Source organism: Acomys russatus, chromosome 9 (assembly GCF_903995435.1).
Source record: "Acomys russatus chromosome 9, mAcoRus1.1, whole genome shotgun sequence".
In the NCBI taxonomy this organism is placed as follows: domain Eukaryota; kingdom Metazoa; phylum Chordata; class Mammalia; order Rodentia; family Muridae; genus Acomys; species Acomys russatus.
Window position 1 is genome coordinate 5279934 of NC_067145.1, and position 15150 is coordinate 5295083.

The following is a 15150-nucleotide window of genomic DNA, read 5'->3' on the forward strand; positions in this document are numbered from 1 at the left end:
GTGACAAGGAAAGCATGGTAATAGGAATGCTAGTGCTAGGTCTACAGGCAAGACACAGCAAGGAGCACTGCTGCTCACCTTACTTCCTCCTGTTTAGTCGGTCTCAGCTAATATGGGTCTTCCCACCTCAGTTGACCTCATGCAGAAATCCTCACAGACATGCTCCAGATCTGTCTCCAGGGTCACTCCAGATCTTGTGAAGTCGACAATCAACATAAGCCATCACAGGTCTACCCACTGTCAGCGTTATATCCAAACCTGTCACTTTTAAACGGTGGCCTTCTTCTCCTTGTCTCAAGAGCTCATAGTCATCTCATATTGCAAAATGCATTAAGTCCAACTTTAAATATAGTCTTTATATTTAAACAGAAATACCTAATATATATAATATAAATATCTGTAGTTGTTAATAGTTCCAACATTGTTTAAATGGTAAGTTCAGAGTCTCTTCTGAGTCTTAAGCAATCTCCTAAATATGAGTCCCTCCCTGTACAGCCAAGGAGAGGTATATACTTCTGATATATGATGCTACAGAATAAACATTCCTATCCTAAGAAGATATGGAAAGCTTATATTAAAGCAAGACCATAACCTGACAGGAAAATCCTAAATCCTGTAGTTCGATGTGAGGCATCTGGGATGAATACTAGAGCTATCTGGGCCCCAAAGAGCTGGTGTAGCCCTTTCCCTCCAGTTCTGCCACTTGTAAAACACTTGTCTCTCTTGGGCTGGGCTGGTATATGTCAGTGATTTCCTTGGTAGATTCCTATGGTCTCAACATCTCCAACGTCCTTGTGTTTCCATTTCAACTTAGGCTTCATTTTCATAGGAAACCCCTTTTAGTGGCATTCTTAATTCAGAGTCTCTCTTTTCAAATGGTTTTGTGTTTTCACAGAATCGTCGGTGGAGGGGTTCTTGTCTTCAGAACTTCATCCATAGTTCCTCTAGCTTTATAGTTGACATACTTTCCTTCACCTCACCCAATCCATACCTTTTTGATCTCACTGTAGAACTGATTAAAAACAGCGAGCAGTAGCCATGACATAACTTGAATGCTGTGCTGTCTTGAAATGCCCTCCCCAGCAACACTAGTCCACATGGCCTCCCAGCAGCGATTACATGTGCAAGCACGGACTGGCTAAAACCCATGCTGGGAAGGGGGCCATGATGTCCCACCTACAGCTGAGGAGCTATTTTAATAATTCATGGCTACAGAAATAAGGGGAGTCAGATTTCTTCAAGAATATGGCCCCTGAGATGCTAGGCTGACAAAAACAGCTTCTAGAAATATGGGGCTTACAATGTGAAAGGCTAGTGCATCATGACAAGGAAAGCATGGTAACAGGAAGGTTCATTCTTCCCTGTACGTTCAGGAAGAACTAAGTGGACTCAGTAGGTGGTGCACGCCTTTTATCCCAGCACTTAGGAGGCAGAGGCAGGTGGATCGCTGTGAGTTTGAGGCCAGCCTGGTCCACACAGTGAGTCTAGGACAGCCAAGGCTACACAGAGAAACCCTGTCCCCCAAACAAAAACAAACAAAAAAAAAAAAAAAGAAGAAGAGGAAGAGGAGGAAAAGGAGGAGGAGGAAGACGAAGAAGAAGAGGAGGAGGAAGAAGAGGAAGAAGAAGGAGAAGAAGAAGAAAAAGAAGAAAAGGAAAATAGCCTATGAATTTGAGAGGGAAAAGTGGTGAAAAGCATAAGCAGGAATTAAAGTGAATGAGGGATGGATGCATATAAACACATTATATACATTTGTTAAGTGAAGTTTCATATGAAATAAAAATCCTGCCTAAGTTCACATATATTATGTTTACAATAAATACATTAATGAAGTAAAGTAGTTCATTACCTTTTCATTCAGTCTTGTCTAACTTCTCAGGACATGGGCAGAATGCAGCCAGATTCCTTGTCAGAGTGAAGCAAGCATGGCTTCTGTCCCAGATCCAGACAGTGCCCTTGATCCCCTCTGAACTTCATGAGTGGACCCTTCATGTCTGTATTTCTATCCACATTCTTTTTTCTCTCTCTCTCTCTCTCTCTCTCTCTCTCTCTCTCTCTCTCTCTCTCTCTCTCTCTCTCTTTTTTTTTTTGGTTTTGGTTTTTGGAGACAAGGTTTCTCTGTGTAGCTTTGGCTGTCCTAGACTCACTTTATAGACCAGGCTGGCCTTGAACTCACAGTGATCCACTTGCCTCTGCCTCCCAAGTGCTGGGATTAAAGGCGTGCACCACCACGTCTGTATTTCTGTCCGCATTCTTGTTCTGTGAACTTCCACCAGAATAGTCCATTAAGCTTTGCTTACAGAAATTCTAGGACCACAGCCGTCACCCCACTTGTACTAACTTTCTCTATTAGTTACTTTTCTTGTTGGCATGAGATACCTGTGAAAAGCAGTTTAAGGAAGGATTCATACTAGCTCACAGTTCTGTCTGAGGGCGTAGTGCATCGAGGCAAGAGGAACATGAGACGCGTGTTCACATTGTCCGCAGTCAGCAAGCAGGGAGACAAGTGCTTCTAGCCAGCCGGCCGTCTCATTTGAGTGCACACACAACCCAGCCCGTGAGTGGGCTGCCCACCTCTGTGAGCACAGATTAGAGCATCCCTCACAGATATGCCCAGAGGTTTGCTTCTAAGGCAATTCTTGATGCTGGGGGGTTGACAATCAAAATGGTCTGTCATACATCTTCCCATTTTACGTGGTAGTCTTGGAGCCGGCACACTGCCAACAGGTAGTGTGCACTCAGTAAACAAATAAGGAAGAAGTCGTGAGTGCTCTAGAATGCGCTTGTATTTGGAAGCAGTGGGTACTTTGTGACATGTTAAGTCTTTTCTGCTTTCTGTACTAATTGATAATGAGAATTGATAATGAGAATTGATTTTGTTTAGCAGGTGGAATCATTTAATCCTATTGTTTTAGAAATATAAAGCTTGGTAGGTGCTTTGTGCACTCTTTTATTATTTCTTTTTTTTTGAGATTATAATATAATTACATAATTTACTCCTCCAGTTTATTCCCTCCTTTCTCTCTTTCAAATTCATGACTTCTTTTTTTTATTAATTGTTGTTACATACATTTGTGGTGTGTGTGTGTGTGTGTGTGTGTGTGTGTGTGTGTACACATATAAATTCTAAATACAAACTGCTCAGTCTGTGTAATGTTATTTGTATTTCGGTTTTCATGACTTACCACTTGGTATTGGATAACCAATGGTGTGGTCTTTCTTCCTGGGAAGACTTACTTGTCTCATTCTGAGCATTCCTTAGTTTGCTATAGTTTTTTGTGCAGGGCTGAGGCCTCGTGGGCTTTCCCCTGTCCACATTAGCATGCCTGTTATTGTTGTCCTTGTTCAGCTCATGTTTTTGCAGTTATGTTGGGGAGATTTTTGTGCCTGTGGCCTTTTACAACCCCAGGAGACTCAATCTCACAGTAATCCCTGACCTCCTACTCTTACAGTCTTCTGTGCCCCTCCCCTCCCCATCCACAGTGACTCCTTAGGTGAGAGAGTTGTGTTGTGGATGTATCGCTTGGGTCTGGGCTCTCAAACTGTGCATATGATTCATTGTGGTTCTGTTGGGAGTAAGGCAAGTGGTTACCATGCTGTGCTGTTCATTGCCATGGGTCATAGGCATCACAGATGGGCAGGGCTTTTGGTTGCTCCCCTCCTTTGGAAAAGCTGTCATGGCATCTTCTGGTACTATGAAAGCTGGTGCTCAAGGATGAGACTTTGAAATCAGTTCCTGTCCCAGGGGTTTCTGGGCCCTGTGTCTTTAATGCATAGTGTCTTCATAAAAGTAATAACAGTAGCCTCGCCCTGACCAATGACTCAAAAAGGGATTTTCCCTCATACCTGGTGTTGAAGTTTTTGTTAGATGTTCTTTGGCTTCTGGCGGGAGTATTGTCAACCCATATGGGAAATTTTAATTTAAACTATATGTTTATTTATATAGCCATGTATTACAGACTTTTAAATTGTTAAATAATCCTTAGCCATTTTGATATATGAAGTAAAAAAACACATAGAGGAATAAATTTAGAAATCCATAAAGCAGTGGGAATGTAAATATAGCTATTTGAGAACTTTGTGATTTTACAACTGCTCTTAATAAATTTTATCCCATGAAAAAGGCTTCTTACCCTATGAGCATATACAGGGGGAAGAGGTCCCCCTCATACACAGTCATAGGGGAGGGGAGTAAGGGGAAAATGGGAGGGAGGGAGGACTGGGAGGATACAAGGGATGGGATAACAATTGAGATGTAATATGAATAAATTAATAAAATATATTTTAAAAAGAAAAAGACTTCTTATAATGCTAAATAATTTGAATTGAAATTAAAATTTGAAATTTAATAGTACTTAGCACATTCCCATTTAAACTGTCTAATTTATAGAAATCTAAATATTTTTAATGCACTGTTTTTATAGGAGGTTCGTAAGGTAAATGAAAGCATCAAGTATAACCACCCATTAAGAAAATGTGTTGATACAATACTTAAAAAGGTAACCATATTGTATTGTTTTCTCTATTCTTGTGAAGTAAATTTTTATATACTACTATATATTAATATTTCACATAAGAAAAAGTACTATTAAAGCATAATATGGTTAAAGTTTTCCAGATGGATTTTCATGTAAATCTTTTCCATAAACAAATAGCAATTTATATATAGAATTTTTCTTATGCTGTTGTAAGTTTGGTGGTAATTATTGACAACATTTTCTCTTGAAATGGGAAGATATCAGGAAATCTGAGTAACATGCAATGATTATCAAGGCACAGTGGCAGAGGTCCATCTTTATATACCATCATGTGTTATCATTAAAGGCATATCTCCAGTCGGAAAATAAATTAGGATCTCAGTAATTTTTACAACCAGCTTCTCACATGTAATTTCATGATGTTTTATGTATTATGAATTAAAATACATGAATATTTAATAATAAGCCATATTATGATTCTGATGGCACTATATTGAATTTCAATATATTTGTATGCTTATAAAATAATTACTTGAAAAGTTTCATAATTAACTTGTAGCTACCCAAGTTACCAATGAAATTTGTTTTCTCTTGTATTCCAAATCTGTTCTAGAGGTTGTTATTAGCTACCGTTCCTTTAGCTAAAGTCATAGTCAGATAAGAGTAAATTTTCTATTTCTCTCATATTTGCTACTTTTGAGACTATATTGGAAGGTTAATGAACTTGCACAACTCCATGTAGGTAATAAGTAACTTGTAGGATGACAGATAAACCTAATTTTATATCCCTTTCTGCATGCATGATTCTTCTTTATTATTTTGGCAAATAATGGGAGTTTTATCAGGTGACTATCATTAGAATAATCTTCTCAAATAGTTGTTACTTCATGTAGGCAAGCTCCCTCACCTTTCCCGGTATCAAGCTAGTATATCTGAGCATAAAGATAAATATTATAGAAGTGAGAAGAAATTTAACATATCTTATAAATATTTCCTTGAAAATGTTAGCTAGTGAAAAGCTAACCAATTAAGAGTTGTCAGTAAAAGAAAAAAATATTTTTGAGAAAATTAAAAAATTCTTAATAAAATTAAATTTTATAATATATTGTTAACTTTTTTTGTTTAGTGCCCTACAGATTATCAGGAAAAGATGGGTAGGAATATGGATGATTATGAAGATTTTGATGAGAAGCGTAATTCCTACCCAAGTGAAAAAAGTTTGGTAAAATTGCATAAACAGGTAACTTTAATTATTAATTGTAGCTGTTTTACATACAATTAGAGGGGTGAACTAGACTTATAACTATTGCTCAGGCTCTCTGTTCGTTGGCTCAGGAGTTAAACTGTTTGCATCTCAAGTTTGAGAAACTGAGCTCAATCTCCAGTGCCCACGTGTAAATCCAGGCAGAGTGGTACGCTCTTACGTTTGCAGTGCTCGGGAGGAGAGATAAGAGGACCATTGGCCGGGAAGGTTAGCCTAGCCTGAGGGCCAGGTTCAGTAAGAGACCTTGTGTTAAAACACGGGGAGACTGGCTGGGAAAGACACCTGATACCGACTTCTGGCTTCCATCTGTCCACAACTATAATTGCAAGCACCCCATCCCCAAACTGATGTGCATGCAAGTGAGATACATACCTAGAACTATTGATGTTGTTATTATTGTTGAATCTGGACAGGGATACTCTTGGCAATTGGATGTAAGAATTATACCCATTCTATTAAGAGGAAGTATTTTGTCATTTCAAAACATTAGCGTCCTTGGCCACATTTAGAAAATGCCATTAGAACTACCTTATTAAGACATTAAAAAAAAAAATTCTCTCTTGCAGACAGTTGACGCACTCACTGTTCAGCCACACTGACAGGCTAACCCCTCTTGTGTGTTTCAGGTGATTTACTCAGTTCAAAGGCACCGTCGGACCCAAGTGCAGTGGCAGATTCTTTTGGAGCAGGCATTCTATCTAGAAGATGTGGCAAAGAATGAAGCCAGTGCAACTCACCAGTTTGTGCACACCTTTCAGTCACCCGAGCCAGAAAACCGATTTATCCAGTATTTTTATAATCCTACAGTTGGTATGTATTTTATGTAAATTCCAAAGTTAATCTTTCAATAAGGAAAATATATAACTTGTGTATTAGTTTGTTTCATTAGATATCTGATAAACTTACCCTCAAATAATTATTTTGCTTCTCCTTCTCCCAGAAGTCATTGGTTGCCTGCAGTTCTTTGTCTAGGGGTGGGACCCCATGACATTTTCTCATTTTTTTAAAAAAGATTTATTTATTTATTTATACAGTCTTCTACTTGCATGTATCTCTGCACACCAGAAGAGGGCACCAGATCTCATTACAGATGGTTGTGAGCCTCCATGTGGTTGCTGGGCATTGAACTCAGGACCTCTGGAAGAACAGTCAGTGCTGTTAACCTCTGAGCCATCTCTCCAGTGCCCCATTTTGTCTTTTCTAAGTTAGCATATCCATTGGTATTGCCGTGGTTCCAGTCTTGTGTATACAGATGTTTAGGAAAGACTGTTTCATTGAAGACTTGCTGGTCTTCTGGTTTGTACAGTCTTTCTGCTCTCTCCTCCATGATAGTCCTGAGCCATGGATACAGGAGCTGGGATATATTTTTAAAATACAAATAAAATATTTGATTATAAAATAGGTTGCATAAAATATTTTTTATTATTTTTATGGAAGCTGTTTGAAATATCCATTCTCCCTATCAATGACTTATAAACTAAACACTCTGAATATTAACAGACATTCCTACAGATTCATCAACAGTGTTTAAAGTATTGTCTCCATAATATTTGCTAGCATCTCTCTCAACATAATGATGATTTTAAAAAGTATTTTTTAAACTTCTTAATATATTTATGCCTATGATTTTTATATATATATGCATATACAAAATATAATTATAAACCAATTTGCATACATGATCAAACATGCTTAGAGACAATAAATAAATACTAAAAATAAACAGAAAAGGGTAATAGCTGTAAGTAGGAGGGCTTGAAGCTTAGCTCATAATTGGAGAATGATATTATAGACAGGAAAATCCTGAAGCAGTAGAGAACTTGGAACAGTATTTGTGGGTAGTGGAGATGAGATAGGAAATAGTGGACAGCGAAGGGAATGGCCCTGCATTAGGTGAGACAGACATACAGCTTTAGTGTGAGAAAATAAGTGGTAAAAATGTTGGTAAGTTTTCTTCTGTGTACTGGCAATATTCACAGAGAAGGAGATTTTCAAGAAGGTACAAAACAGTAACATGGGAAAGTGGAGAATTAACAGTAAGCTGTCCAGGTGCGCTGAGGGCCTGTTTGAAGGTGATGATAACTTAAAGTGGGCCTGGTCAGTAAAGGTGTGTCTTTCTCTGCAGTGTACATGTGTACAGACTCAGAGTAACCAAGGAGTTGGATCAAACAGTGTGGTTTGACCAAACAAGTGCAGTGAAGCAAGAGAGGGTTAAAGGAATTGGGACTGGGGTGTAGTTATCCTCAAAGGCTGTGGAGTCCAAGCTGGGAAAGGAAGGAAGGAAGGACATTAAAATTGTTCAATAACAGTAAAAAGGTAAAAGAAATAAACGTTTTGTTTGTCCTGCTAGTGTAGTCAGTATGGCTACTGATGAAGGTATTGCTTGGGAATGAGGATGATGGAATCGGGTTATATAGGAGGACCACTGTTAGCAGTAAGAGCCTTAGGGAAGACTGTGGGAGTGGCTGGCTGGGTTAAAGAGGAGGACTGGAGATGGACTCATTAGAAGAGAGGAGTTGAAGGTAGTGGGAAACCTGGCTATTGAACAAAGAATTGTCTGTGTGGATTTTAAATAATCAGGAATTATGCTGGCAGGACAATGAAAAGACAGCGATCCTGGGTCTTAGCTTTTCAATTACTGAAGAGAAAATATAGCCTTGCTGCAAGCTGTGACTTACTGGTAGACAATATGTTTTGCACACACTAACCTTGGGTTCAGTCTTGATTGAGAGGGAAGGAGGGCGAGGGAGGGATGGATTGATAGAGATCTTTCTCAATTTATTGAGCTTTCTCTTAATCTTCATTTACCCTGAAATTCAGACTTACTAAAACGAGAATTTCACAAATTATTCTCATATACCCAGGTTCTTCATATGTTAACATTTTATTAAATTTTCTTTCTTTACATAATTTTTCTACTAATGTTTCATGAGGCCTCTTGTCCCCTGGGCATTTCAGTGCAACTCAAGTGTAACTCTGAAATAATTAGAAAATTAGCAATAATTTACTCTTATTTATATGCTTTATGCATATTTTGCTTAATTATGACAGTGATATTCTTTGGAAAAAAACTAAAGCACACATTACTGTATTCAGCTGTCATATTTCTTAGGCTTTTCAAATGTGAAACAGCTTTTCAGTCCTGTGTGTTTTATTACTGTACCTTCATGATTAGATACAGCTTGTGTGTCATTTGGGAACACCACAAGAGTGATGTCATGCTCTCCTTGGTGCAGCAACAGGAAGCACATGGGTATCAGTCTCCACACTGCTGTTGACCTCTTGGCTCTGGTCATGTCTTTTTTTCTGCTGTCAATTTGTAATTTTTCTCTGTATTGTCTTGAGTGGTTTCTAGTTTGACAGACTGTAAGTACTCTACTACTGATTTAGTTTTCATAATTGCATTTTCTTGTGTTTTCCAGAGTGGTACTGGGAATGCCTTTTGCGTCCATGGTTTCACAGGGTACTGGCGGTGGTTCTGTCCATCTTCTCTGTGGTTGTGGTGTGGTCAGAGTGCACCTTCTTTAGCACAGCGCCCGTCTTGTCCCTCTTTGCGGTGTTCATTCAACTGGCAGAAAGAACATACAATTATATTTATATTGAGGTCAGTTTTTTCATATCAGTCATAAATATATACCAGTTCATGCAGAAGCTTTAACTGCTGTATCTTTTCTCATGTTTCTTCTAGTAAGAATGAAAGTAGTGGAGTTTCCCACAGTGTTATTATTCTGGCTTCCAAAACTGAGCTTCATCAATTTGCCCAGACTATAAAAAGTAAGAGCTGTAGCTGAAAGATCAATGAAACAGTATAGGACAGCGAAAAAAACATTTTAAGAGGTTACTTTGCTCTCTTTTGTCAATGGAACTGTGTACCTTACTGTCCTTATGTACAGTTGCCAAGGGAATAGGTAAGCAGTTTCCTTCAGGACTCAGAGTCAAAACTTTGGATCTAGGATGTTAAACTGGTTGAAATGTAGATTTTTTTCAAAAATTTTTTCACCCAGTTTTAAAAAAACCACACTATTATCATATTTATATTTTAGAATATCAGTAAATATAGCTGGGGATGAATGATAATTCTTGTGACAGTAAATAAAGTAATAATGTCCTAAATTAAGTTTTAACTATTTTTTTCCAGATTGCTTGCTTCCTTTCCATCTTCTTCTTGAGTATCTGTGTTTATTCCACTGTGTTCAGGATTCGCGTATTTAACTATTACTACTTGGCTTCACATCATCAGACGGATGCTTACAGTCTTCTTTTCAGTGGCATGTGAGTAGAATTGAGCTTAGGAAAAAAGAAATGTCTCCATTTTACATACTAATTATAGATGTCTTATTTCTTGTTCATGGATTGTGCATGAAAATATATTTCTGTGAGCTGATTGTCTTTGTTTTTTATTAGAGAAGTATTTGCTTATTACCAGCTAAATTCTACTTAAAATTTATGGTTAAATTAATAATGTTATAGTTAAATTAATAATGATAAATAAATATGCTATAATAATAAATTAAAAATATTAGGAGGAGAAAAAGACACAGCCTAAATTTACCAATTTGGGACTTGTGTATGAATAATGGAGAGTTTAGAGGCTAAGTCAGATGTAAAGACTGCTCTGAAGTCAGTGGCCTAAAGCTAGAGTGAAGTTATTTTTTGTTTGTTTGTTTGTTTGTTTTTCGAGATAGGGTTTCTCTGTGTAGCCTTGGCTGTCCTGAACTTGCTTTGTAGACCAAGCTGACCTAACTCACAGCGATCCACCTGCCTCTGCCTCCCGAGTGCTGGGATTAAAGGTGTGCACCACCACGCCTGGCTTTAGATTGAAGTTCTAAGAACACTAAGAGGAACTTTTCCTAGGGAAATTTACAGGCCTGGCTTTAGCTACAGCAGGCTATCCAAACTACTTATTAGTCACATGTATTAGGCATTTATTTATAATATATAATAGCTGGATTCAGGATAGTTTAAAGAAATATCTGGTGTCAAAACTTTGTCTTATAAAAAATGAAAACTACTGTGTTAGTTTCTACAAAACACCTGAGACAAACAACTCAGGGAAAGAAATATTTATTAGTCTACCGTCACTTGGTGTTAGGTTTGGAGCAGCAGTGAGGCTGCACATGGCGACGGAGAGTGTAGTGCAGTAGAGCTGTCCACTCTATGGAATCTAGGAAGCCAAGACAGACTGACAAGACACTCAAACATGCTGTCTCTCCATTCATACCTCCATTGACCTGTTTCTCTCGCTAAGGCCCTACCTCCTAACAGTTACACCCTCTCCTGAAATAGAGCTACCGCCTGAAGGGGAACCCTTCAACACACGAGCCTCTGGGATTCGTTTCTTATTTAAACTACAACATGAATTTTCAGAAAGTTACTGATAAACCATATAATACCCCTCAAGCTTCTCATCATGGTGACATTGTCTGTAGTTGCTGTGTACAATATCAAAACTAGGAAATTTACACCATATATTAGTTAGCAGCACTGTAGACTTTAATTAGTTGTTACATTTTCATCCTTTATTTGTGTGTAGACTGCTACAGCTATCACACCAACATACAGAGCTTTCTCTTACCACACACACACACATACAAAAAAGGTCAGTACCACCTCCTTCTAATGTAAACCTTTTTATTCTCCCATCCCCAGTTCTCCAACCTTGGCTATGTAATATACTCATTTTATACTTGGTCTTAGCCAGAATGCTGAAAGCAGGCATCTTGGAGGCTGTAGCTAGTTATATAAGCACTCATGCTCATAAGAGAAGTGTGATTAATAGAATTCCAGAATGTGTCCCCAGTAAGAGAAGTTTACATGGAGAATTCCAACTATATATAGTTTGTTTGTTTGTTTTTTAATTTTTAAAATTATAATTTATTCACATTACATTCCAATTGTAATCCCCTTGCTCTTATCTTCCAGCTCCCACCCTCCCTCCCTCTTCCACCCTCTTCCCTTCCTCTGACAGGTAGGGTCTTCCTCCCCCACCATCTGACCACAGCCTATCAGGTCTCATCTAGATAACCTGCTTCCCCTTCCTGTGTTACCACAGGGTATAGTTTGAATCAAATGAATATAGTTCATACATATATGTATTTACATATATATATACATATATACATAGATGAAAATTATAGTTACAATGATCAGAAAGTCCTTAATATATTTCACTATAATGTAAAATGTATTTTGTTGTGTTTAAAATACATATGTTGGTTCTTTTATGTTTATTGTAGGTTGTTTTGCCGTTTGACTCCTCCTTTATGTCTTAACTTCCTGGGATTGACCCATATGGATTCATCCATCTCCCACCAGAATACCCAGCCAACTGCATATACATCTGTAAGTCTGGTTCTTTAGGTTCATTGTTTATGTAAAACATAGTTATGCATCATCTTCTGTTGTCAATAGAAAAGCAGTGTAGCATATTGGACTCCTTTTTATCACTGAAGCCTTCTCTTAAAGGGTATGTCTGTAGTAACTAACGATGGGGTTAAAGTGCTTTTCCTTTTAGAATTATAAAAATGCCTTTCATCTATTTAGATTACTTAGATGAGCAGTATCCCAAACCTGCTTCATAACAGCATGAGTATTTATATGCATAGTCTTAATGCGTATGGTTTTATAGTCGTTAAAAAATACTAGATTTCCTTAGAAGAAAGCCTTAACAGGAAAAAATTTAAGAAATTCATATACTTAGTACATTGTTCCTAAATTTTGAAAAGTCTAATTTTTTGGTATAACGAGCTATGAGTAAATGTCCTGGTGATGGGGAGGAATGGAGGTACTGAACGATGCTGATTTCCCTCTTCTCTTACTCTTCAGATCATGGGGTCCATGAAAGTCTTATCCTTTATTGCAGATGGGTTCTATATATATTATCCGATGTTGGTGGTAATCCTCTGCATCGCTACATATTTTAGGTAAGAGCAGCCCTTTTTTCTCATATTCATAGTTGGATTAGATATCCTTTTCCCTTAAAACTCTAGTGAGCACATCCTGGCTTGGTTTTAGTTATTTGCGTTTTGGGAGGCTGCGGGAACTAGGATAGTTAGAGCGGCCTTCTGAGTATTGAGTCAGGTGTTCCATCTGCAGACAGGTCCAAGAAGAGAGAAGGTGGAGTTAGTCTGTTACAATTATGTAGGCTACAGCATGATAAGATTAATTGTAGGCTGCTATTTAAAGTCTTGGGGTGTCACACTGACAACCAGAGGGCTTATCATGCCCTTTCATGCCTACCTTCTCTCCGGAACATAACTTACATAGTTTTGGGTTGGTTGGTTTGTTTTTTTTCCCATAATTGTTGCTGGGTTTCTAAATCCTGTAGATGATAGGAAACACAAAGGGTCAGGTGAGGAACACTTATAACTAAGATGTACATGTAAAATTGGAATAGAAATACTTCTCTATGCTCAGGAGGTACACAGGCTGCTTTTTTTGTGGGCTTACAGAAGATTATAGACTCTTGGCAAAAGTAAGATTCAAAGGGTTAAAGCCATTACAGTAATGAACGCACACCAGCCATAGTTACCCACACAAGACCTAAACAAGATCAAGCCAGCACAGTTCCTGCAGAGGTAGGCACTGGTCTCCCGGCCCCATCCCTTCTTGAGGAGTGATTGGCAGTTGATAAACGCTCTAGAAGGGAAACATACTTCTTTGAGGCTGAGGTAGGTTTCCTGTGCTCCAGTGGCTTTCCCTATACCCGTGCATGTGGGGAGAACACTCACTGGACTCAGTGGATTATTTTTTAGAAAAAGATGTAAGTTAAGGAGGGGGGGGAGAGTTAAGAAGTATGAGGACGGTTGGAGGGGAAATAGGGATTATATATAATCATATTTTTTGTATACATGCATGAAATTCTCAATTAACACAAAAAGAGTTAATGAAAAGATATGCTTTAGTACCCTGTCTCTCTTTCTCATTCTCATTTCTCTCATCCTCCTGCCTTTGCTTACTGATTCAGTGTTCCAAGACATGTCCAAAATATTGCTTTTATAAAAAAATATTTCATTAATGTAAATTAATTTTCTTTTCTAATGAAAGTAAATTTTAACTTTTATTTATATCTTACAATATCAATGCATAAATATTATAAATAACATTAACATACTAATACTAGGGCAATACGCAATCATGTTTAAACAAATTCTCCACCAAATTAAAATTTTTTACTTTTTGATAATAAAATAACTAAAAGATTATAATTTAAGACTGTTAGCTGAGCATGTGGCACATGTCTATAATCCAGGGTTTTCTAGGCTAAGACAGAAAGATCCCCAGTTCAAAGTCAGCTTGGGCTATATAACAAGGCCATGTTCCAAAAGAAAGACATATATAAAATTAGGTATAAGATATAAATATTAATATGAGTTAACACTAAAACTATTGTTTTCAGTTTTTCCTTTAATATAGAAAAAAGATAGATTTTATATATTTAATGCCATTTTGATTGTATGTTTACTCATTTAAAAGTTTTATAAAAGTGTTAATGGAACATCATGAGCTTTTATAAGTACATCTTTTCATGTTGTCATATTGGCAATATTAGCCAATTTTGAAATGAAATGACTCTATGGCTCAAAGTAATGTAAATTAGTATAATGTTTTGTCAAGTATAAAATCCTAAATATAAGAAAACAGGATGACAGATATAAAAAATAATCATGATGGGGCTGGGATGTAGCTCAGTAGTATTGCCTAGAATGCCTAGCACTGTAGGCTTTATCTCTAGCAGTACACGCACGTGCGCGTGCTCACACGCACACACACACACACGCACGCACACACACACCAAAAAGGAAGAAAAAGCATTAAAAGTTCCTGTCTAAGCTGGAAAATTGTGGTGTGCGCTGTAAATGGGAAGATCCTACCTTTTGAGATGAGCCTGAGCTATATGATGATGTTAGGGTTCCAAACCTGAGTCTGTCTCAAAGAAAGGAGGAACTTTACACCGTACACGTAATCTTCTTGCACAACAACACAGATTCTGAGCTAGCTAGATATTTTCATATTTCTTAGTATAAATCAGAGATTTTTACTTTAACTGCTATTTTTATACACACACACACACACACATACACGCAGACACACACACACCTCTTTCTCCAGTCCCTCAGATATGTTTCTGTATATATAAGGTGATAAATATTTATTTCTTAGGGTTGTGTAAAAATTAAATATGAGTGAATTGTCTTTCAAGACAGGGTTTCTCTGTGTAACCCTGGCTGTCCTGGAACTCTGTAGACTAGACTGGCCTTGAGCTCAGAGATCTGCCTGTCTCCCTCCAGAGTGCTGGGATTAAAGTGTGTGCTCCCATCACCCAGGGAAATGCTAATTTTATATAAACATTTCAGTCTTAAAACGGCCCTTTGAATATTTAAAAAAGAACAAGTTGATTTTGTTACA

General features: G+C 37.6%; 1 protein-coding gene across 1 annotated transcript in view; it reads left to right on the forward strand.

Moving 5' to 3' along the window:
- Window positions 1-15150, forward strand: part of Lmbrd2 (LMBR1 domain containing 2) — a 47453-nt gene that overhangs the window by 18430 nt on the left and 13873 nt on the right. Inside the window, exons 7-13 of the mRNA XM_051150950.1 lie at window positions 4425-4499; window positions 5605-5718; window positions 6369-6552; window positions 9165-9346; window positions 9881-10014; window positions 11979-12084; window positions 12568-12665. Of these exons, the coding sequence (XP_051006907.1) occupies window positions 4425-4499; window positions 5605-5718; window positions 6369-6552; window positions 9165-9346; window positions 9881-10014; window positions 11979-12084; window positions 12568-12665 (893 nt within the window). The remainder of the gene's footprint in view (window positions 1-4424; window positions 4500-5604; window positions 5719-6368; window positions 6553-9164; window positions 9347-9880; window positions 10015-11978; window positions 12085-12567; window positions 12666-15150) is intronic.